General features: G+C 36.9%; 1 protein-coding gene across 5 annotated transcripts in view; it reads right to left on the bottom strand.

The window, feature by feature from the left end:
• LOC105839732 (transcription factor Sox-2) overlaps positions 1-23,999 on the bottom strand; it is a 122,987-nt gene extending 98,988 nt beyond the window's left edge. The window contains exons 1-2 of one of the 5 annotated variants that reach the window (XM_036282954.1): positions 19,508-23,999; positions 15,077-16,611 (exon numbers count right to left, since the gene is read on the bottom strand). In XM_036282954.1, coding sequence (XP_036138847.1) covers positions 16,596-16,611; positions 19,508-20,922 — 1,431 coding nt within the window. In that variant the 5' untranslated portion in view covers positions 20,923-23,999 and the 3' untranslated portion in view covers positions 15,077-16,595. Of the gene's footprint in view, positions 1-15,076; positions 16,612-19,507 lie in introns of those variants that run through there. The other 4 variants (XR_004962222.1, XR_004962221.1, XM_036282952.1 and 1 more) reach the window with 4 other exon arrangements.
• Positions 24,000-26,958: the final 2,959 nt, after the last annotated feature.

The following is a 26,958-nucleotide window of genomic DNA, read 5'->3' as shown; positions in this document are numbered from 1 at the left end:
TCTGACGCGGCTGCTCCTCTGACAGCGCTCCCCAGTACGCATAAATTAACGTCCACCCTCTGGCACGTAATTCACGGTTGCGTATATACCGGCGAGCACCGAAGGACGTGAAGGCGGACAAACGCCTATAAATATTAACTCGATTACGCAGGGCTGTTTGCACCTGCTAAATTACGGGCCGTAGCCCACAGCGAGAATCTGTCCTGCAGAAATTATCCGGAGTAAAATGTTCGGATTTGCGAGAGGCTGCGAGAGAGTATAGACAATAGCAATCGGTTTCGGGGGAACACCGTGGAAATACTGAAGATCAAGCTTTCCACGGAGTAAATGTATCCCTTCCCCCTCCCCCCGTATTATATGTACGTGCCTCGACTTTTCCAGCAGGACTTTAAGACGAGGAAAGTAAATCGGCGTCGCGTGCACGGGAATGACAAGCGAACCGTTCTAATGGCACCGGGAAACTGCAGCGCATTGCAGTTTGTTATTACTCCCAAATTGCTCGTAAAACAACGGCATCTCTTTTTACTGCGGCGTGCGTACGTATACGTACGTTTCGCGTGACAGTTTCTGCAACGGGCAGAGTTCTAGTTAGCGAAGACGTTTACCCGTCACGAAGACGAGCCGCGCGGAGAGAATCTCTGCCGTTCGATATCCGAAATAAAATGGAAAGGCGTACGGGAGAGATGAGAATTGTGTACGATGTATATACGTTGTGACGGAGCGCCGACAATCTCCCGCATCTCGTAAGAGGCGGGCCCGACTCCGGGTGCGTTTGCCCGCGACGAATTTGTCGCATTAAGAACGCATTAGCGTCAGGTCCACGGGACGGTTTAAGCGATCGGCGTGCGATACGAGCTCTTCGTGCGGGTCGCGACGGCGCGTGCACGCCAACAAGACGAAATGCGATCAAGGAGCCCGCGCACGCACGCACAATCCTCACGGCTCTTAAACCTAACCCTTTTTACTTTATATTGAGCAATTTAATAAAATCCCGAATGAATAAACGATAGGGAGGACAATCTTGCACGATCTCGCGCCACCTTTCGGCTAAGCATATATGCGCTTCTCCTTTTTGTCTCGGTTCTCTCGACTCGGAGAGCAAAGAGAGATCTTAATACCAAATTAATTAAAGACTAGTGTAAAGAAAGGAAAGGGAATTAAATTTCCTCGCGCGAACAGTCCGACGAGGAGAGCGGCAAGAAGGCGAAACGAGGAACTCGTTTCGGAGAGTTCTCGGCCGGGTGACTCCCGGTGGCTTCTGGGCAGTTCGGCCCGGACGGACCGGTGGTGGTGCTATTAACGACATTAACGCTACTGCGAGCAAACACGGCTCTACATCATCCCGAGCCGGCGGAATAATAAACAATAAATTCCGGTGAAATACGGCGTCGAACAAGCGTAACCCATTTGTTTGCGATAAACTGACCCGGAGGCTAGTCCGACCAGTTTGTAGCAGCCGTCTCCGTGCGTGAACGCGCAACCCCTCGCCATCTTTTTGCCAAATTTTTTCCCCCCTCGCGGCTACCCTCTCCTTTAACGCGTGAATGCCCGCGAATACCTCGGGGACAAAAATTATCTCCCTTCTGTGCATCGGATATTCATAAAAATATTGTGGAATATAATATCTTTATCGCGCGCGCGCGCGTACGGCTTCCTTCTCGCACAGTCGATTCGACGATTGAATCTGACGTGTATTTTATTATCCCGTGATTAACGATCGGTCCAATTCGCGTGCTCGATATGAGTAGGTGAAAGGGACACGCTAATAAATTTTTTCTCAAATTTCAGGCGTTTCTTTTGCAGGTGTTACCCTCCATCTTAAGTGCTGACAGGCACGAACGTATGAGAGGTTCGCGTTACCTGATGCGCGACATTTCTCAAATTTTATCGGATTGCTTGTCTCTGCGAATAATTGCAGCGCGTATGTCTGGCGTTTACGAATCGATCGGACGGGCGAGCGAGTATGAAACTAGAAGAAAAAGTTTTCGGTTCGAGTAAACTGCGCTCGCCCCGTTTAACGAACGACCGTGTGATTGCGAGTCTTAATCTTAATATGTACGAGCGCGGATACGATGTAAAGGTAAAGGAGAGAGACGGAAAGAAAAGAGAAGAAGGAGAGATGGGGTTCGGTAAAATATACGATGCGCGTACGTTATCGTGCCAATTAACAAATTGGAAGACCGACTGGATTCTCGATGACGACCGTTCGTTGCCATAACTGTCGCGCGCTGGTGCCATAAATGCGAAACGGTGAATGGAAAGAGGCGCTTCGTCTGAAACGCTTCCCTTTTTTTTTTCTTTTCGTTATATTTTTCGCCTACTTCTTTTTTATCATTCCACAAAACGCATCTATACAGAGTGTCGTAACTATAAAAACTTAGGAGATATAACCGTAATGCTTCGTCTAACCAAAAATCTAAAAAAAAAAAAGAAACAAAAAGAAACTTACCTGAAACGAATGGGAAAAATCAGCAAAATAAAAGAATACATTAAAAAGTCAAGAAATATAAAAGTGCTGAAATTAATAAGAATTTAGATAAAAATTTATATTTATAATCTATTAATAAAAAAACTAGCAAATTTTAGCTTCCGGAGTAACAAGCAAAAACGGCACGTTTTTGTAGTCTCTAAGCTACTGAATCTGATTCTAAGCTTTCAATAATTTCAATTTGTCGAGAAAGTATGAATCAACGTACGATGATGTTATAATATGCGGACGCAACCTGTTTTTAGACTTTCCTTATTTGAAATAAAGATATTTAATTATATATTCGTAAGTAATAAAGAAAAGTATTTAATTATATATTCATAAATTATTTAATGGATAAATGTTTATGTTACACCCACTATGCACAAGACATTCATTATGTCTTATTCCTATAAGAACCGGTTATTCCACCTTTAGATAAACTATATAAATTGGTCTTATCTAATAGATAAATATCAACTTCTACAGATATAATGGATGTAGACATAATGAGTGTAGACATATACAATTATCTACTAAATAATTTACGAGTACATAGTTTATTCGAATTTGTTTGGAACAACAAATCTAAATTTAAGTTAAAAGGACGAATTTAAAAAATTATTTTTTACTTGAAACTAAATAAATTATTTGTACAGATTTGACATTACTATATTTTTCAATTGTACATAGTAAAGTATTATTAAGAAAGCAAAACACACGAATTTGTTGAGAGCGACCGATTTTTTATTACAATTATTAAACATTTAGTTGATCATATTTCAACCAACTATTATTCAGTATATCAAATGTTTGACTTTAAAGTCAAATTTTGACTTTAATTTTACCATTTAAAACTGTTCTAACATATCAATGAGATCTGCGAACGACATTATTTGGCAATATTGATTAGATTGAATTGTCCTTTATTATACATAGTAAATTAGATTTGCGCCATACATTATTCGATGCGGAGATCAAAACATTTATTGATTAAAAATTGATTGAGAGATATATCTAAAAATTAGCATGATGATGTGATTCTCATAGCCTCTTAACAGTATTTCAATTTTAATTCCTCTGAATTTGATTCCTTTATTCATCTTTTGTCATTTTTCAAATTTTCTCATAAAGTATAAGATCCGACCACAGATAAGTAAGATGTAGAAATAGCCAAAAAATTTTAATTTGTTAATTAAAAAACATTAAAATTAGCGTACGATAAAACGATACGCGGAAACGCAATAAGTTTGTACTCAGCCTAAAATTTTCACGTTAACCGTCAAATAAGAAAATAATAATCACGGATAAGATGTAGAAAAGAGGCATTTGGCTTAATAATTCTGTATATGTGTAGTTATCTATTACTAACTCTGCAATCAACATTTTTGTACATCAATTTAGAAGACTTGTCAAAGGTAAGGCGTTAATATTCGCAAGCAACAAAAAGCACCGGGCACAAAGTACACGATTTATTCTTGAATCCTTCGGGGGAGGAAGAGAAGGAGCTCTCGCTCACCCACGTTCGCAGTAATTATCGCGGTTACGGCACCACGGAGAGTGTACCCGATCGTTTAAGTCACTCGGGATAACAAGTACGAGATTTGCAGTTCGTTAACCGGCTCGCTCGAGATGGATTAATGGATCCGTTAGATCTTCCGATCGGCGACGGCGCGCCCATCGTCCTCCCGTCACGCCATAGTCGGTAGAAATCACCACCTAGCTCGACGCCGGTGGTAATCGCGAGCTCATTATCTCGGCGCCGCGATTTTTCCGGCGGTGAAACACCGATGAAAAGTAGCCCGCGAGCTGATAAGCCAGATAGAAGTACAATCTCGCGTCGCACGATCTCCGCGTTCGCCGTCGTCGTTGCTGTTCCTTTGACGGATGGTATACATATAGTTATCGGCCGCTAATTTGCGCTCGACTACAGGAAGTTGACGAAGAGAAGCCTTTCGATGAAAGGCCGATGCTGCAACGCGAGCTATTTCTCCTCGCGTAGAAAAAAAAGTTATTCAATCAGGAACAAATACGTCGGACAGGTACTGGTCGACTTGCGGTCCTCGTGAAGCGAAATCGGGGTTATCGGATCTAGTAAAGCTTATTTGAACGTTAATAACAAGGTCGTTTCGCACTCCGGATACTCGATCGGCGCAATGGCAGGCTGCCAATAACTCCGAGCGCACGGGCGCTGCCATAAGGAGTGCGTTTTAGGTAATTGGCCGTGAATATTATCTTACTTAGGGGCGACGGAGGTTAACCGGATCAACGGAACCGTGATAGCGAAAGCGAGCGAGCGAGAGCGAGAAAGAGAAAGAGAGAGAGAGAGAGAGAGAGAGAGCATAGCAAGCGGATAGAGGGAGAGCGGTGCCGAGGTGCGCGATACCTTACAAATTGCAACTCGCGAGGGGATGTTTCGCACGGGGGCACCCACGCGTGATCCGAGGGATCGGCTCGAGATTAAAGCGCAGTGGCATCAAAGCGAGCTCCTCTCTCCCGCTCGCTCGCGCCGCTCGTTTTTCATCATTTTTCTCTCCACCTCACTCGGACGCAAACTGATTTATCGCGAGGCGCAAACAGTTATTGAGAACTTCAAGTATAAGCCTTCGTGACTTTTACGTAAACTTGATCTTTACCGAACGTAATTTAGCTAGACCTGATCGGAATTCAGGTCGTTTTCGCTCGCTATGTTCGCAACAGAATTTAAAAAATGAAAACAAAAATTAACGAAGGCAAGAAAAGATGGACGGCAAAGCCGGCAAAGTCTATGCGTAAAGAAGAAATCACAGGTAATTTGAATAAAAAAAAAAAAAAAAAAAAAAAAAAAAAAAAAAAAAAAAAAAAACAAGCTACGTTACGACGATATTTAGGCTTCTGTTGTGCTAAATATATTCAGCACTAAGCAGTTTGACCGTACTCGTAATACCATATTTGCGTCATAGTCAATATAAGTCCTGTATGTACAAACACATACTAGGATTTCAAGATTGACTACATTTGCGTCGTATTTATGCAATATTTTCGCAACCGCGCATGCAGAAACCGTTGCCATTGTGCGGATGTTACTTTTTAAAGCGGAAGCGCGATTAAAATGGCATACCCGGCGGTTGGTAATTTTCAAATATCGGAAAAATCTAAATCACCTGTGATTTATTTCACGGATATCTATGTGTGTACCGCGAGTAAAAAATTTTGTCGTTAATAACCCCGCGTGATAGACGCGTTATGACGTATATTTGTTACATACGTTATCGAGAAATATGCATTTATCGCATCGTGAATATTCATCGTGAATTTTAAATTCTAAAAATATCCACAGTTGCCTTTTTTAAAATCTCTTTTTTATTTTTCCTACCTGAGAAAGAAAGAATGATAGATCTTAATTACATACAGTGTTTTATCCCCCCTTTGTCTAGATTGGTTACAGAAAAGAATGATCCCTATTCTTTCTATTTTATAAAACAGATTGATATCAAACATTATATCGACACATAAGGTGAAAATTGTTGAATGTTTGCAAGAATTCACGATATAAGGTTATTTAATTATTACACTGAGGAAAAAATATTGTTAGTTTAACAAAATTTTCAAACTAAATTAAAATTTTGTTAGTTTAAGAATTTATGGATTTGACTTAAATGCACAAATTTCAATTCAAGTATTTATATGGTTAATTAAAATATATAAATACTTAAATAACAAAATTTAATTTAGTAGGAAAATTTAATCAAATTAACATTTTTTCTCAGTGTAATAAATAAGCCACAATAAAAGAATAAAGTTCAGATATAGAAGCGTCATATTATTAGATAGCAAAGTAAATGTCTCAACAACCGTCTAGATACGTAGGTATTTTTAGCTACACGATTATCTCTTATCTTGTAACTAAATGACAATGGTTTTATCATGCTATTAATAATCTAAAAATTTTTAAAGACATTCAAATATCATACGATGCCGCAGAACGTTTCAGCATTCCAACAACCAGTTTGAACGTCCTACATCATTATTTGTCTAACAAAATTATTTTTTTCTAGATCTGTGTCCAGATAAATTTTTAAGGTACTTTAGCAAAAATCATTCTTTCTATTTTCATTTCATTAAACCGTTAGAACAATCCTGGTCTCCAACGTGTGATTTCAGCTTAACTTTGTACTACGTGTTCGTCGTTATGTCTTTGACGTATTTATTTGTTTGCAGACGGACGGAATCTGACCTTCGAGATAGACGCACGCTGTCGCTCGATCGAACGTTGGACGCAATTCTATCACAATAATATGTGATTTTTAGTCGTGACAACAAAAATCACTGGATAAAAAATCCGTAGCGAGCTTTAATTGGTCGCGAATTCGCATTGAATTTGTATAACTGTAATTAAAAGAAAAATTACATTGTTCTTTAATCGTTCGCAAATTACAAGTTTACACACGCTGGCCTTTAATTGAAAAATATTTGCGCGTAAAACCAGGAGCGGGTGTTGAAGGAAAAAATTAGCCGAGGGAATTTTTACTCTTTGAGCCAGCTCCGTACTTATCCTTGCTATTAGATTGCGTGTCGAAGCCAGCTTTGCCTTGCTATTATTACAACCTGTTATGAAATAGTTATTATATACCGCGTGCTCGGATAGCCGCATGATAATGTATTTATGCTAATAACATATTGTTACTCTGAAACCGAATAAAACTTAGAATCTTATTGCAATAGGGTAAAAAGTCGTTTACCAATGTAACTTTGCCTTCGTGTAAAAAATTTAACGTAGCTTATTTCTAACATGAGATACTTAACCTACTCGTTAGTACTCGTAAACATATGGAATCTTCGGATGCGGCTTAATATATTTCTTCCAAGAGGAAAGAATCGGCGAACGAAACCAATAAAAACGTATAGCGATCATAACAACGGGAAAGTCTCTCGCGTGCCGTACTCCGAACTAGGCGAAACGCGAAAGAAGCGACGACGCGATGGAAAAAGACGTACGACGCGATACACGCGTTTGGACGTCGCTTCACTCGCTGCCCGAAACCCGGAAAGCGACCTGAAATTATTATCCAACTTTGTGCGAGCAACAAGTGTCGTTAAATCAACTCCGTGTCGTCCATCTCGTACATCGCACGGTTGTGTATCGCCGCGCGCGCGCGCCACGCACACATTACAAATGAGTATGGGATATTTAAAGAAACGTTATCTAAGGTTGTTTCGAACATTGTTGCCCGCGCCGGTGGCGACCCATTTGCCCGGTTGAAAGAAGCGCGGGCGTCTTTCCCAGTTTAGCTTCCGGCGTGACGATCAAGTGCAAATTGCGCGCGAGGCAGCGAGCGGACTTGTATTCCAGACAATCATTGTCAACGTCGCATAATCGCGCGAGAGAGGAAAACAATTTTCCGTCTCGTCGCTACGTCATCAATGCGACAATCACTCGCGAGTAGTTTGACGTCACGGAAGGTCACGGGTCCCGGGGAAGAAGGTGAGCAGCGGGAGAGGAAAAAAAAAACGAAGAAAGCGGATGAGGCGACAGATATTAAATAACGCGAGCTCGCACTTTGCGCCGCTCGTTACTCCGGCACGCCGCGCCGCGACACGCAGCGTGCGTGTTCCTCTCGTGGGGCGTGAAACACTTGAAAATCCCGGTATGTAAAACATAGGAAAACGCGGCCCTTCCGAGCGTGCAGGACCGCCGCGCCGCGCCGCGCGTCGGGACGTTAGGTGGAACGCGTAATTGAAAGCACTTTAGAGACCCTAGTGGCACGCACAACGAGCTACTCGCATTTGCATTCAGTGGCGGAGGGAATGCCTTTTAACCGAAATGACTGCGTGTGTATGACAAACGCCGGGGTTTATGTGCCGGAACGATGGGAATATTTATTGGCGCGAATTAATGTCTCCACTCGGCCATATACCGCGTTCGGCGCGCACATTTATGCGCGCGCGCGCGTGTGTGTGTGTGTGTGTGTGTGTGTGTGTGTGCGTGTATTATATATATATTATATATTATATATGCATATTTATCGGGACGATTTCGCGAATGCGCGCTATAGCCCGCCACCGGGAGAATAAAAAGCCCATTTTTGCGGCGAAAATTCATTTGCGCGGGTCATAGGGCGTGTCTGTTTGCGTGCATTCATCGCGCCGTTGATACGTAATTTGGCATTAACTCGTTACAAACAAAATGAGTTTGTTTCGCAGTCGAGTGATGGAAGATTCGATGAAAAGACGAAAATAATTGCACTCACATGTTAAAAAAATTATCGAAAATAGTTGCGACTAATGATACATTAATTTCGCGGGTTTCTTTCGCAAATGTAGTACATACATAAGATGATAAAACGTCAGGAAAAAGTGTGTGTGGTTCGATAGATTTCCCATTTCTGAATTTATTCTTCGTTTTAATTAATCTTTAATTAATCTTTGTATCGACATAATATCCACTAATTTTCATTATGCAAAAAACCAGATTATTCTTCCGCTATTCACTATTAGTACAATCAAATATTTTTAGCGAGTATCATTTTATCGTTTCAAATTTGATGCAAACATAAACGTAATGTCGGAATGACAGTTGACTTGTAATCCGTGAATTCCGCATTCAATCCCGACCGTCATCCCATAAACATATAACCTCAAGTCTCATATTAGGCTAAGCAGAAAGTAAAAGATAGCGGTGAGTAAAAGAATCCAAGATAAATAGTAATCCATATTTCGTTTACAATAACAATAGCAGTAATGTAATATCGCAGTAAAGATATACTATGTAAAGACAGGATAAAACAGATAAAATATAAAAGCTGACGTGCAGGACGGTGAAATTGAAAACACGAGTTTGAATTTGCTAATGTTCAATATATATATGTATGTATATACATATATCTATGTACCTATAAATATTCTAAATAACCGTAACATATGTACATTACAGAGTTCACGATAATTTGTGTTAAATTATTATCGATCATGTGTATGTACAAAGCCTGTATGCACTCGAGAGGTTCACTTTATGGAATGCACTTTGCACGTAAAGAGCGAGCAAGACATACGAAATAAGAATTCTTAAAATTACGTTCGCAATTATCTCTTATTAATTACAGACTTGCATGCGTGTATGTACAGCTGCTTACTGCAATAGGAAGTTTTTGTAAAAATTTCTGGATTCTAGGTTATAATACGAGTACGCTGCTCCATGCCATGAAGCGTCCCTGAATATAAAGCTTCAAATGAGAGATCTTTGGATATGTTATTAACCCACAATGGGTATAATTACTGAGAAAGTATAAAATTCCTTACACTGTTTCTACTAATAGTCTATTTAAATTAATCTTAATGCTTTTCAAGATTGAGAATGTGATTACTACGGCTTTTCCAAAATATGATGTGTGTGTGTCTGTGTATACTTAAACGTAACGAAAAAAAGCAATAAAAAATGAAATATAAGTTACAAATTATATATATGTAATACATTAACCCTCCGCAGGTTAATCTGAGTCATTTTGACAATTTTTTAATTTTGCATTATTTGTTAGACAGTCAACAGACAGGATCTTCTCCCTAAAAAGAATTGTTCATAGTAGGAACTTATTAGCCGCAAATGACACCGTCTTTCATAAATCGTATTTCATACAGCGACAGGTGAAAGTTGAGCCTGAGACACCAGGTCAAGCAAAGTTCTTTTCCGTCAAAGTGAATTGCTTCTTTATTTCATTATATAATGTGAATAAAAAATTTTCATCATATTAAAATTGTAAAAATTTAGATATTTAAGGTAGAACAACGCTCTGCAAAGAAAATTGTGTGTGATTTACGTGACCGATCGTAAGATTTATTTTGCAGTGAATTTTTATAGAACAAAACTGGTGAAAAAGTAAAAAATGACGTCGAAAGAAAGATGCCGATAAAGGTTTAACTTATATGCACGCTTGAACAATATGTAATGCTACATGAACAGTTTTCCTAAAATTCTGAAATCAATCATGAAATCGTGCAGCATAAAAAAGATGTAACTGTGCATTCTAATTAATTAAACAAAAAAGAAAATGTTAGTGTCTTTTGCAATTAAAATGCGATAAAAAACTTCTTGTTATATGTGCATCAAAAATGGTCTCTTTCGTGTTATTTTTTGCGGGTAAAATCACCAATTTCAGCATTTTAACTTTATTGCACAGTTCTTATCTTTTAATAGATGGCGTGAATCGTGACGAAAACATTCCAGTACTTTTTCAGCACTTTTTGATCATTTCAACACTTGCATGCGGGTCATCTCGCGACACACATATGGTAACTCTCGCAGAATAGACCATTTTCGCGAACCTAACCTTAGCTAATCTTTGATGCTCAAAGATCACATATCGACGCACGAGTAACAAAAAACGGACGTAACAGCCTTTTGCACTCGTATGGGTAAACGCACTCGTGTACAAAAGGCCGACTTTACGCCTTTGTTACATAATGTATTATTATTACTATGCTTCATGTCAAAGAGCAGTTTGCGGGGAATAAATATCGTATTAATGTTGCCTGTTACAATTGTACAAGATTTGATACATTTTAACTGCACTAGTACTTAATACTACATTTCAAAACAGATAATAAAGAAACATTTTCAATATCTGCTACAATTTTTAATATAAATATAAAAATTCAATAATTTTCAACTACAAGCATCTAATCACAAATCATTTCCATATTTAATTTTTATTTTATTGACTAAGATCATCTTTCTAAAGAACTTTTGTCCATGATGTTAAAAATTAATTAATCTGGAAAAGATTAATTAGAATTCAATTTATGAACAAGGCAACTCGAATAAATATCTCAAAGAAATCTCGTACAAAAATTCAATTCTATCCCGTACTAATTGCTAAACTCATATCAATTTTTGTACTTTCTATTGTCAACCTTATTGTTTCTTAAACTAGTTTATATTAACAAAAATACATATAATTATTTGATAATCTTTAATTATAATGAAATAATATTAATATGTTATTAATCAAAATTAATTTGTTGCAAAAGATTGTTTTGCCCCTTTTCCATATTTTTATAAACTAAAATATTATAAATTAAAATTACTAATTTTTAAATTATCAAATAATTATACTTTTTTAAAAGAAAGCATCAGTACATTATTTTTTCTCATAAGTACTGACCTTCGACTCTTTGAAACTAAAAAAATTTCTTTTATATGCATATGTAAAAAGTTATAATTTTTTTATTGCGACAATTACTTTTTACTAATCCTTGAAATTTAAACGTGTATAAAAAAAATAAAAAAAAGTTTATCGGATTCTATAATTGTAAAATCGTGTTCCAAAATGTTAAAAGAATATGTATCAGAATTTTTCAGGCATTTTAGAAACTAAAAATACTCTGTGAAAAACACAGCCGTCCATCAGTGATCTATAATCTGGCAAAGTAAAAAGAGTAATCTGCGGATTGTTAAATATATATACATATATAATATACATTATTTGTATTGTTAATGTAAATGTATTTTTAATATATATAAGTAAATTAAAATATATTATATAAATACTTTAAATTTTTTTAGAATTATAAAAATATATATAATCATACAAAATATATTTTAATATGAGTCGTAAAAAAGAAAAAAATATTTGAAAAAATAAGTAAATCATGCTTAAGAGGAAGTAAATTTTTATGGGAAATGAGGGGTAAGTGGATAAAATTTTGTTGTCAGTTTATCGGTTTTGTTATGTTGCTAAATTTATTATCATGAAATATAAAAATAATAATTGTAATAAAGACACAATATTTAACACAGAGCATAGCATACTCGTGTGCCAAACCTATACAAGTGAGATACTTTAATGTCTCTTATCACAGATCGAATCGGAGTTATGTCGATTCGGATTGGGACTAAGCAGACTTTCCGTGTACAAGATCCTGTCGTCATAAGAAACACACCTTGAATATCAGAACAATATTTCTGATATTACAACACTTTAGCAAAAATAAATCGAGATTCGATGATGATTTACGTACATGTACGTACGTTGGTTGATCATTGGTAAAAAAATGTATGATCAATGCAATTCTATTTATGATTATGCAGCTAATCTCTTCATTCATTCGTCTCTATAAAAATAATCGAAAGAAATGGTTTACTTAAAATTGACGTACTTAAGGGTTAAATTTCGAGTCGCAGATTAAAGTCACTCAATTTTAAACAAACCATTTATCTATGCATCATTACTAGAATTGCATCGGCCAAGTCACATCTTTTTCTTTCGATTTAGAGACAAACAAAGGAGACCAACTGCCTGTGAAATCTTTTACTGTTAAATTTTTAAGTCTTTTATGTTGGTCTAAAAGACTTATCTAAAAAAGAAATTGTATACATACTCATTTTTTTCATTTATACATAAAATCTTTTATCGTTATACATTTTTAAGTTCTTTCTTAATTAAATTCTAGATCTTACTCTAAAAAAACACTTCGACGTAGAAATAATTTTTGATACGAATACTTAATGTTCTTAATTTTTCATCAATTTTTGCCCAATTGTTAATCGTACGTATAAACATCATCGAATCCCGTTATTAATTTTTTTGCATGAAGCGGGAGTGTGTTTTGTATATATACATATCTATATATCTACTTTTATCTAGAAACGAGTCGCGAATATGTTGACTATATTATTTCGATTAAGACTTATTTCGATTATGATGTAATTGATGCATGGGTATACTGAACGTAAATAACCCTATCGACGCGAAATAAACGTTGTCAATGACAATCGATAATATTGATAACGTATTGTGATGATAAGAGTAACTAAAAAATCGCATTCTTTTTATAACTAATAATTATAACTAATATTATAATAGCGGGTCGTGTAATATAATACAATAATAATACAATACTCAATTTTAAACTCAACTAATATAAATCGACAATGCGCTCCTTTAAATATTGATTTTTGTTGTATTATTGTTAATACAATGATATACAAAAAAAACATATTTAAAAGAGGGCATTATTACAATTTATACTAATATTTGGGCGTTATAAATCTAAGCTGGTTCGATTTGCGCTCGCAAAATGGATTACATGAAAAAAAAGGATACTCTTGTGCATTCCGAAATTGGAACTATTCCAATAAATTCTTCTACGCTATTAAACTAATTATATTCTATATTACTAACAACTTGTTAATATGGAAAATCTCATCGGAATAAACTCAATTTCGAGAATGACAATGTACCTTTTTTACGCATAGGTGTCTTCACTGGTTCTATATGTACATTAATACGTGTCTCCTAGAGTAAAAACATCTTGGTCAAGAACAAATTATTCAATTTCAGACAAATTCAATTTCATTTTTACATTTTCTTGTAGTGATAAATAAGATAACATATTATAAAAATGCATATATTTTCTTTGGACTCTACATCTAACTTGCGTATATATACATAACTATTGACAGATATATTGTACAGTTGCACTAGTCTTAATGTTTAAACATTCCAAACATATGATATAATATATCAATATTAGATGTCTATACAGAAAATGCACATATAGAGAAGAATACTTAAATCATTTTGTGATTTAATTTCAACACACCACATTTAGTACATCCACGTATCAATTACATCGTAAATCTTTTAATAAAAATAATAAAAAGTCAACATCTTCGTGATTCGTTTCTAGATAAAAGTAAATATATATTGTGTATATATATATACATATATATATGTGTGTGTGTGTGTGTATATATATATATATATATATATATAAAAATAAAAAGTAGATATGTATATATACAACACACTCCCGCTTTATAATAATTTTTATGATAAATAAAAAATAACGGGGTTCGAGTATGTATGTATGATTGACAGTTTGGCAAAAATTAATGAAAAATAAAGAATCCTTAAGCAAGTCGAAAGTCATTTTCATGTCAAGGTGTTCTTTCAAAACTAATATAAGAATTAGAATTTAATTTAAAAAAAAATTTCAAAATATAATGTAATTAAACATTTTTTATACAAATAGAAGTAATAAACATATATATATATATATATATATATATATATATATATATATATACATATATGTACAATTTTTTTTTAGATAAGTCTTTTTAGATAAACTTAAAGACTTTAAAATTTAACAATAGAAAATTTCCCGGACGCTTAGTCTCCTTTGCTTGTCTCTATAACGTTCATTTCATTGCGATTAAAGTATTCTTCTCTAAACGTGCATTCTGTTAAGTCAACCAATACTTCAAATAATTTTAGAATAATTTTCGTCAGCAATAATCGATTATTATATAACAATCGATAATAAATAATACATTTATCCCCTGCTATTATTTTCACTTTATCTAAAGTCATCTTTTTTAAGTCGTTTTAAATATTTTACATTTTGCTAATGAATAGACATCTGATAAAATACTATGATTTAATAAGAGTATTTACATGACATGTAAAAACTGACCAAGTTTTCAATTTATATCTTTATCATATTTTATACTTTCAAATATGTATGTATATGTATTTACAATACTTGCAACAATTCTTAAAAATTATTTAGGAAATCGCAGTATATACAAAAAAATATTTTTTATTATAACTTATTTTTCAAGAATTTTTCTTTCGTCGATAGAACATTTACTTAATGAATAAGAAGCTTTAAGTTCATCGCGACTTTTTGCAGACTAAACTTATCGCGTTTATTCAACTTGATTTTATTCTTCTATTGCAAAAATTCACAATAATTTGGTTTTTTAGTGAAATATTTTCCTATTATCGATGTGGGAATAGTGGATGTGTAGCAATGAATAAACGCAGTATTAGATGAGATATGTGAGGTCGCGATAGAAGTTGACACAGTTAAATTTCGTGATCTTGACTAATGATATCTCATTGTCATTTTTAACCTTTCGATTCCCAAACGGGACGAGCTATTTACCCCATAAACGAATAGTACAAGAATTATAATAATTGTTGCATTATTATAATTACAGTTTAAAAAATTCTGTATTGATATAAATAAAAATAAATGATATTGTATTATATGTACGCATTGATATGTTTATTTGCTATATTTTAATATACTTTTTAATATCATAAACATGTTATGCTACGGAAATTTTGGGGGAATCAGCCGCTCGCCCCACTTGAAAACTTATGACTGAGAAATTACTATGAAAGTCGAAAGATTAATGTGTGATTTAAATAATCTATAATATATGGCTAATGATAAGTTAGCTAAGCAAGAAACTGCTATCGGGATCCAAACGAAATTGATATGGATATGTAGCGTCGAATCAAATCGGATCCCTCTTTGGTAATGTCAATTTCGCGAAAGCATACTTCCAAATATGTGTCATTGTTGTCTTCTATAAGTCGAATGTCTCCGTGAATCCCTATTGACGCCAAATAGGGACGACGCGTTCGATGATAATGCGCAGCATGGATGATGATGGAGAGAATCTTTCGTGAGATGTGAATGCGAGCGAAGGTGCAGTTTTTCGAGCACCCGGAGCGAAAGGAAAAAAAAAATAGGACAAAACATAGCTTCAGGACAATTTTTACGAAGCAACAAATATAAGTAAGTAAAACCACTGAAGACATCTACGCGTAAAAGTCTATATTGCCATTTTTCAATTCGCGAAATAGAAATCATTCCGATGAGATTTTCTATACTAACAAGTTGTTAGTAACGTAGAATATAAGTTGACAACAGCGTAGACGAATTTATCAGAATTGGTTCTATTTACGGAACAAATGAACAATATCCTTTTTATCACATAATCCATTTATAATCCTCTTTGCCATAGCTTAAACTAAAAATTCAGTCAAATATAATTTTTTTTGTTATTATAATTAAAGTAATAATTCGGTACATATCGATTAAATTACGTAATCGTACTCGTCTGTCTTGGTACCCCGTAAAAATGGTCGTAAAGCTTTATTTTGTTTTATACATTTCTTTTTTTTATACGTTTTCTCCTTCCCTCTTCCCCTCTTTTTCTTGCCCTTAGAATCGTTTCTTTTTATTGTGCATTCCATCTCTTTCGCTTTCTCGTTTTTTCTCTCCTGTTTTCTTACTTTTTCCGTTATACTCTACAGGATTTCCATTTGCACTGACGTCCAATCCAAGCTTCTCTCTAAGCTACAAGATTCCTACGACGTCATGTTTTGGGTTAGGTATTGAATAAGGAAACGTTTGTTAAATTTCTAGCTCTAACTCCGTTCATAGACGGAAGATAGGATGAGTCAGACGAAACCTTCGGAGATCATTCGGCAATCATGATAGAATAAAACGTTATCCAAACTGAGTTACCACGGATCATAAGATTATTTAAGACAGCTCAGTATAAAAAAATCAGTGAGTGTAAAAAATAAAAATCTCCGGAAGAACTATGTTTCTGAATAATAATTTAAACGGTTTTTTGACTCAACCTATATTGAAACTTTACTTAAATTCACATTATTTATCGTTGAGATTTAAAGTATAGTTATTAATAAAAACAGAGGCAAAAATAAAAAGAGAAATAACAAAGAAAAGAAATGAATTTACAAAGGAAAGTAAATTTCAGCATCACACATGTGATATCGTGAACTCTGCTTCATTCTGGACCCTACGTTAAAAACAATTCGATATCTTTTAAAATTTCTATTACGTATGTAATCTAAATAATAATACAATATTAAAAAATTGCAATTAACAGTTAACGATAAAAATCAGAAAAAATAAAATGAAGAAAAACCAGAAAAAAGTAAAATGGATAATAAAAATATAGTAGTTACAGATAACTTAGAGATTATCATATAATTTATAATAATTATTTGGAAGCTCTCGCGAAATCGTGCAAATATTTGTATTCTATTTAGATATTCCGCATTTTTGTATCTAATAAAGTCCCGTGAAATCTGCTTTAGAAAATGGATAAAAACTAATTTAAATAAAAGAAAATTTCATCATAAAAACTGATTTCGCCATAATTAAATTTATAAATTGGAAGAAAGATAAAAATTAGAATTTATAAAAATTAAGATTTGAAAATTTAATTAAAAATAAAAATTATATAAGAATAATTACTATTAATAAATGACATAAACCGACAATTTGGATAATGTGCGGTAATAAGTAAACGAAAACAAAGAATGTTAAATCTTTAAAGTTTAAAGTTTTAAAGTTTCAATAATTGCATAGCGTTGTATAAATCGCTGTATTCTACAAACTCATTCCTCGATACTCCAATAATCCTCTTATACACCAAACGCTATCAAACATATGCTTTTTATCCATTCAATCATATAATCAAAAGATTTTTTAAGTGCGGGAGAAAATCCTATATAAGAAGTGTTCATAGGGTAACGATTAAAATTCATATTTTAAAAGTTCGCAAAAAGAGTATAATAATAAATAAATGCAAATCATGTTTCGATAAATATTTTCTAAGCTAAGAAAAATTAGATATGCATATGTGAGACTTTTCGCCTAAATATAAATAAATCCAACTTTATGCGCCTTAACGTCAATAGTTATTCAAATGTATAATTATTTCAATAAAATTCATAACCATGTTTTATCAAGCACGCTATATTTTTACACCTTTTTACGTCGCAAATCGACGTTTCATGCTTTCTTCTCCGTTGCCGACACATGTCGCCGGTCTATAATTTTCTAGTGTAATGATATCTCTCTCTCTTGCAGGTTCCACCTTACTAACTCTTGAAATAGTAATAATCGTGTGCGAATAAGCGACTGTCGCACATTTCAAATATAAGAAGCAAATCGTAGATCACCGTTTTAGTAAGTTAATTGGAGTTGAGGATAGAGGGTCCAGAAGCATTGTCACGATAGCATATGCAATATTATCACTTGCTCTAGCAACGTGAGTGTCCATATCATGAAATACATAAATAGAAAAATACACGCTACCGAAAAAAAGAGATAGAATATTTGTATACTGCATGCTCATTTAACGAAGAGAAAATAATTCTTGAGCGGAGCATTCATAACACGACACTCACGAATAACTTGTACGTATGGAATACAGGAGGTCTTTGTTATAAATTCGATTTTAAGCCAAAAGATAAATAATAATAAAAAAATTTCATTTAAGAAATAATTGGTATAAAATTTATAACACATATGCAACGACAATTTTAGAATCGAAGATAAAAAATCCCAATAATATTTGGAATAAATAAGAAATTAAATGTGGTTTAAATAATAAAATAAAAACCTCTTAAATGTATAAGCACATGTATGTAAAATGCGAGTTATAATGTAGACCTCCCGCGAATTCCAAACTCCGCGCGAGTTATGAATTTCAGAAAAATCGATGATTTTCGAATAACATTTGCGAAGATCGTCGATGATTTTCGTTATTTATAACTCAAACGGACAGTGCAATAATTGTCGAGTTGGAATAAATGGCGTTATGCTTGTCGTGTCCGTCGGCATCGATATTAAAAGATTAGCATTGTAAAATTGACGCAAATACTTTGTCCGCCGGTGACGTTACATCTCACAGTTTACGACGATCCAAAACATTTCTTTTCCCTTATATGTAAATATTATGCTTCGTTTGTAGTAAGAATATTTCGCGATATAGAATCTATTTATAACATCTTGTAACAGAAACGTTTGACACTGAGAAGCTCATATTAGAGCAAAATTATTAATTAAAATAGAGAAAATAATGCAAGAATTGAATATCATTTACAAGAGTTCGTCAAATATGTTTCTTTGAGTCATCTCATTCTATGATCTCACGTAAATAAACTATTTCAAAGGAAGTTCCATATTTTAATCGACTGCAGGATGTCGGGACACGACTGCGTACCAAGCTTCGCGGTTTATCCCGCCTCCACGGCTCTAGTAAGCTACTCGCAAGCAAACACAAGCGAGGAGAAGGAATATTGTGTGCGAAAAAGAGAGAAGAGAGAAGAGAGAAGAGAGGAGAGAGAGAGAGAGAGAGAGAGAGAGAGAGAGAGAGAGAGAGAAAGAGAGAGAGAGAGAGAGAGAAGCCTCTGTTACTACTACTTCTTTTGTGTGATAGCTTACATGTGCGCAATCGGCTGCATGGCCGCGTGATGCTGCGCCAAGGGGTCGGGCGACGGACCCGGGGAATAGACGCTGCCGTGTTGCACGACTCCCTGTTCGACGCCCTGCGGCAGGTACATCGAGATCATCTGCCGGAGATCGCCCTGCGTTTGTTGCGTCTGCTGCTGACCCATGTACTCCCGCTTGACCGCCTGGCCGGCAGGCCCGGCCGCTCCCGTCGTCGTCGGGCCGCCCGTCGGCGTCGGCGTGTGTATACCGCCGCCGCTCGCCGGACTCGTCGGCTCGGACTTTATGCTGCTGCCACTAGGACTATGGCTGGACAATTGGGAACCCGGTTGGGCCTGGTGGTAAGGGGATGGCGAGCCGCCGGGTACGGCGGTGGTACCGCCGTATCCACCGTAGCCGTTCATGTAGCTGTTGATCGGACTGGGACTCCCGCCGCCCATATGATGGCCCATAGAATCGTACCTGGGATAAGCGACGGCCGAGGCGGCCGCCGCACCACCCATGTGACTGCCGTACGCTACGTGCTGCTGATACGCGGTCGCCGGATCGTGCATCATGTAACCGTTGGGCATGTAGCCGTTGGGCATCTGATACACGTCACGCGGTAACTGCGGCTGCTGCGGTCCGCCGCTCGTCCCGACCTGCCGTTGATCGACGCTAAGCATACCGCCGACACCAGCGACACTTCCGCCAAGCTGGAACTTGTCCTTCTTTATTAGCGTCTTTGTTTTGCGGCGCGGCCGGTACTTGTAATCGGGGTGCTCCTTCATGTGCACCGCGCGCAGCCGTTTCGCCTCGTCGATAAACGGGCGCTTCTCCGTCTCGCTGAGGAGTTTCCACTCGGCACCGAGGCGCTTTGATATCTCGGAATTGTGCATTTTAGGATTGTCTTGGGCCATCTTGCGACGTTGTCCACGCGACCACACCATGAAGGCGTTCATCGGCCTCTTCACCCGGTCCACGTTGTTATTCTTGGCATTGGCGGAATTGCTCGGGTTGTTCGGGTTGTTTGGATTGCTGTGATTGTTAGCCTGATGATGCGATTGCTGTTGCTGCTGCTGCGACTGTTGGTGAGGATGGTGCTGTTGCTGCTGAGCGTTCTGCTGGGCCGCCATTGCGTGCATGCTCTGTTGCTGTTGTTGCTGCTGCTGGGCGGCCGCGGCAGCGACGGCCACCTGCATGGACGCGTAATGATGCTGCGAGGTCTGATGGTGATGTTGAAGACCAAGTCCCAGGCCACCCGCGCCGGGTGGACTTCCCGACAGTCCGGAGCTATGAACTATCGATCCTATAGATCCGTAAGGGGACATCCCCGTATGGTGGCCCATCGGCGATACACCCTGATGCGGATGCGGTGGCATCTGAGCATGCAGACTGCCGCCCTTCATGTCCGTCTCCATCGTGTGCATCTCTTCCTGCCTGTGCCCGTACAGTTTGCTGCTCTTTTCTGGTACTGTTCGAGTGTCAAGAAAATCAAACGGGAAATACGCTTGAAATGTCAATTTCAGGTCAACGCGGGGTTGACCCGTCGTACAAGCTCCGATCACCCGGTTAACTCCTTAATGTTTTTCACCTTCGCGTGCGGAGTAATGCGACATAAAAGTCGATCGCGAATTATCCAAGTCACCGGTAATAATCACTACTAAGACACTCCGTACGAACGCTAAGTGGCACGTCTCCTGATCACCGGCGTACGATGATCGATTCGATCACACGATCGATGATGTGGCACGAACGACCATTCCGTGCTGTTACGATCTACGTATTGTGATCAATCCTCGTTTTGCGCAACAACGACTCCGGCTCCAGTCGCCGAAAACGAATGCCGAATACCGTTCATGAGGCAACCAACTCCACGCGAACACGGTCTCGGCGAGGAACAACACTCGCGATCGTCATACTATCGGTATACCATAGTCATCGGTATACTATAGTCCTCCACACGTCGTTTTGCGATACGTGCGTTCATCCGTTTCTCTTTTTTTCCCCCCCCGATTTCCTTTCCAATAAAAATCACCGGAGCGAACCTCGAACGATCCTTGAGTCACAGAGTCCGTGAGAGAACTGACTGCACTGTCACTTTCTTCCCCTCACTGTTAGTCTCTCACCACTCCGTACCATTCGCCAACCACTCTGACTGGCTGCGGACCACACTAAGCTCGACGAATCGCGTCACGACGATGCGGCAACGACGCGCCAACTAAACGCGAGTGCTATGGAGCGGCGGTCTCTTTCGAAATAAAACGATGGCACTCCCTAAACGGCGTGTCGTATCTGCGGCACAAGTAGCGTAAGCGGAGAACGGATCAACGGCGAAAATCAACGGCCCGGTCAAGTTTACGAACACTGTTTCTGTCTTTGGTTTTTCACCCGCGTATGCACTTATCCGTGTCAACGAGGAAACTGTCGACCCCCTGCGCAAGGGCTTTCGAACCGCAACCACGTACCGGCTGAAAGCGATGACGTTGCTTTTGTTTTCGCTTATATCGCTCCGTTCCCGCTCGTCAACGACGACGAAGAATATACAGTTCAATGCAGAAGAAATGAAACAACTTCCACTCTCCACGAGAGAACGAAACCGTCTGAATTCTATTTCACGCCGCGGGGTCGGGAGCTCACTTCCTGCCGAAGGCGGCCGTACCCCTTCTCCCGATGAAGCGCGCCCCCTCTCCATCAACCCTACGACGAAGTAGAGTGGGGCTCATATCGGACCGATGTACTGCGCTTCGCACGCACCGCGGGCAATCGATTGGCAAGCATGCCTGCCATCATTTCCAGCAACCAATCGGCCGGCTCGCTCGCCACGGAGGCGGCGCCATTGCCTCATGACGTCACACGGCGAACATGACCGACCTCTCGCGGTGCGCTTCGGTCACGACGGACTCGCTTGCCATCCTCGCGCTCCCTTCTCACCCGTATCCCACGCGGTCGCCATCCTCTCCTCTCCGTCTGTCCCTCTCTCGCAACGGTCCGTACACAGGCTACGTTCCTACATTGCTTTTTCGCGCCGCGAAATCGGCTACCCGTCGGACGCATATACCGCTACGCCGCGCCGCGTCCGCAGCGTTGAGCAACGCCGGTGCATACGCGCGTCCGCGAGACTTAATATGTTCCTTCGGACACGACCTGAAGCTGTACGATGTGTTACATATGTATACGTCGACGTTAATGCACGAATAAAAATCAAATACATGCATATGTGCAGATTTCGATGGAATTCCTAACAATTTTTTTAATTTATCCAATGGAAACAAATTAGACACAACGTGAAGATTGTAATACTGCACGCTGTTAAAATGAAGTTAGAGTAATACAATATCATATTCCTTAAATAAGGAATACTAGAACGACTCCGTTTGAGCAATTTTATCTTGTGGATGATGTTCTCATGATTAAAAAATAAAAAAGGGAGACTTATTTTCCGCAATTCATATCATATGTAGTGCGTCACCCGTCTTCTATCTTATCAGCTAGTTTCCATTTTTTTCTTCTTGATGAAAGTAGTGAGAATTCGCCTCTTCTTTCGATCCTCTTTACTCTCGTCGTAATATAATAATTTCTCTTCCGCACTTAACGTCACTTTTAAATTACATTTCACTGCTTTTTATTACTGCTCGATAAATGTATACTCAAAAAAGTTTGAAGTTTGTAAAAAGTCTAATTCCTTCCTATGCTCGTCCGACGAACGCTAGAAGAAATCGTTAAAATCATTATCGTACCAGCCTCAGTCTGGATGTCTTCATTTCAGCATGCTTCATGTTGTGGAACCTGTTGCCGCAAGACGCGACGAAAAGGAGAAGAGATGCGAGACGAGTTGGCTTGTGGCGCAAGTATGCGTGGTAGATAAACGATAAAATTATATTTTGTGCTTCATCGACGATAACAGTGAAAGATATTCCTTAAAATGAGCGACGATCTCTTCAAAACTGATACGTAGTTGTTGACGCAAAAAAGCATAATATTTTCTTTCAAATGCAGCATATACATTTTCCTCATTTCAAAAGATGATTATCGTAATTGCAATCTCATCGAAACATTGTTTACCTACATTTTGATTACTCAATTACGTCAATTTTACAAAGTAATCTAGAGTGCTCTCGATCTTGATGCGCGCGATCATCGTGATTGCGATGACATTATTATTTCGCAATTCGTCCTTGAGAACGATGGTCTTTAGTGCAATTGCAGCTTGCATTGATCGCGGCAGAAGTCGCTTATCCGATATCTCAATAAGCTTTTATCATAACGATATCGGATCAAAACAATAACAGGAATAAAACGTGTTTCGCAAATATCAAACGTATCTAAATGTCAAGGGCGTAGCACTTGATTATTTCAGTCCAGAAATTGGTTGTATTATAGCTATCACATAATTATAATCAAAATCAATTAGTAACAAATTAATATTGTTAAAAAATGTTGATTATAAGTCAGCGCCACTACTACAAATATTTCAAAGACATTTTATTTTAATTGAGTTCCGAAAAAAATAATTTAATTAAACCAAACACTTATTATATTTATACAAATTTGTGTTTATTGTAAAAATTAAATAAATAAATAAACCTATTATTAATTAAAGTTTTTGGCGACCGGGTAAAACTTAAATTTATGACTTTTTTTTACGAGTTAGTCGTTAGGTATTGACCGGATATTTGGTTTCAGGTAGCAGGTAAAAAGTAAAGGAATTTCAGCACTTTTAACAGACATAAAAAAGGGTTAGAAACGCAATTATTTCTCAGGATGAGACCTATATTTTTCCTAAAAGTGCAAATTTATTTGTGTGACTAAAATTATGTGACATTTCCATAAAAATAAAAAGTTAAACACGTGTCAAATTTCACCTTTCTCTTTCTTTTATTTTAATTATTTCTCAGGGTGAGACCTATATTTTTCTTAAAAGTACAAATTTATTTGTGTGACACAAAATTATGTGACATTTCTATAAAAATGAAAAATTAAACACGTGTCAAATTTTATCTTTCCGCTTTTCACTTTATTACCCAATTTTTTACAATAAATACTTTAGTTCTTTGGTTTATGTTTATTACCTCTACTATCTTTACTCCATAGAAATAAATTATGTCATTAGACATCACTTTAACTTCATCTCTTCAGAGTTTTCAGAGATTTTATTTTTTAATGGAAGTTAGATTTCACTCATTACTTAAGATAAGACAATACAAAATTAGCCATGTTAAATGAGCTCATGCAATCATCGCGCAAACTTTATTATGTCTCATAAGAAGCTACAAATTAGAGCGATATTTGATCACGGATGATGCGCATCCACAAAAATCGGCGAGAACGTCACTCACGCGTGCGATTTGCTCGCGCAACAGCGACATTAGGCCGAAATGCCACAAGTGGCACATAAACCGTGCGGAATAAGTGGATTGATAGGTCGTTACCATTGAAAGAAGATAGAACGGATCGTGCGATACACATAGAAAGCTGAAGGAGAAATAGAGAAAGGGAGACAGAGAAAGAGAGAGAGAGAGCATACAATAAGTCGAAGTCCGACAATGGGATACCGCGGGCGGTCTTTGTGATTCAAATCAATGTTTGCGATACTCGATGGCGCACTGCCTTTGTAGCACCGGGCTTTCCTAGGCTTCCCACGTATACGTATACGCACATGGCATGCGCCGCACGCATACTTACATAGGGCTATCTGTCCCTATCGAGTGCGCGCGCGCGTGCGTATATCGAGGTCGCGTGTACGTGTGCGAATTGTGTATCTCGACGATGCGCATCCACGACTGTGCGACATGAGAAAGCTCATTGTACGTCCCGACACATAGACGCACTCGAAAACCAGAATCCTGAACGGCCCTGCGATCGATCTCCTTCTACCCGCACGAACGTCTCGTGCCGCGCTCGCGTTCATTCATATCCGACCAACCGACCGACCGAGGTTCGGCAACCGAGACCTTTGGTTTCGCGATTGCGTTTCTCTCCCGACGCGCACATCGATTTTCGCTACACGCGCGAAATGCGCGTCTCTTCGCGGCGTGAATTCTGCCTTGTTACTGTTTATTATCCCGAGTAAAAATTTTATCAGTTTTATCCATTATCTTATAAGAACCCGACTTGGTTGATGTAAAATTTCGAATAAATATCAAATTTCAATGAATGACGGTTTCAGTGTTAAAATAATGAGAAATATATTGAAACTTTCTTATGCTTCCCAATAAAAAGCTAGATTCAAAAGTACATTTTTTTAGTTTATACTACTAGTATATTCATTAAGAACTTTATTACTTTCTTATATTTTTTAAATAATTATTTCTTATATTTAATCCAAATTTGGACCATACGTGTTATAGTTGCATTAAATTAATATGCACACCTTCTATCAAATGCAGTAAAGAATTTATATTACATAATTGTCTCATTGACATCATTGTTATACTAATGCTTGTTATAGTTGTTTTATTATTATACGAAGAAAAATTCAATGAGACATATTTGATAAAGTGCATCTTCGTAAGATCAAGTAGAATTTCTAGTTAACATGACTAGATTTAACATGTTATATCAGGAATGTATAACAGATTAATATAAAGATTTAGTATTTTCCGATTAAACTTATAGTTACAGCAATACGCGATATCGTCCACGATGGACGTAAAAAAATTTTATTTCTCGTAATTAAAGAACCACACATATTAGGACAAAAGATTCAGCATTATGAGATTTTTCACTAGATTTTGTTTCTCTGATGTAGTAAGAATTTAATGATTCAGTCCGATGTAAACTTGATAAAGATATTTGGTTATGAATCTGATGTCAAAATAAGATCCTTGTTAAGATCATTAAAAATTTTCTAGCCGGATTGTGATCACTTTTCCTAAATCTAGTGCACAAAACAGTATAACAGCATTTCTAAAAAATAAAAAAATTGGTAAATAAAATTTTATATTGCTTATGTATTGCAGACTTTTATATATTGCAAAAAAACAAAATATATTATAATGCAACATACATTTTATATCAATTTAAAGTAAGTTTAAATCGCTATCATCAACAAATATTTTATATTGTATTTGTTCTTGCAGAATTATTAAAAATGGTTAAAAACCTTTTTATTATTTGTCCCATATTAAATAAATATAAAATTATATTTAGTACATTTCAATAAAAATAATATAAATTTTGTATTAATTATATCTGCACAAATATGTATTTATTTATATAAATATAAAGATAGCTTGCATTTTAATTCAAACCTTATTTAAGAATTTCTATTTTAAATTTACAATAGCTCTTGCTACTATACATAGGTACCTAATTAATTTCATATTATACAGTTTAGCTTGAAACGTTTTTCTATACCCTAATCTATATAGGTTTAACAGATCAGCAATATAAGTCATAAGGACCCGAAACAAATTGAAACCGAAACCAATAACTGTTCTATAACTCTTCAGTTAAAACCATAA

The sequence above is a fragment of the Monomorium pharaonis genome, chromosome 2 (genome assembly GCF_013373865.1).
Source record: "Monomorium pharaonis isolate MP-MQ-018 chromosome 2, ASM1337386v2, whole genome shotgun sequence".
Taxonomy (NCBI): Eukaryota; Metazoa; Arthropoda; class Insecta; order Hymenoptera; family Formicidae; genus Monomorium; species Monomorium pharaonis.
Note: the sequence above shows the minus strand (reverse complement) of the source record. Positions and strands in the feature narration are given on the sequence as shown.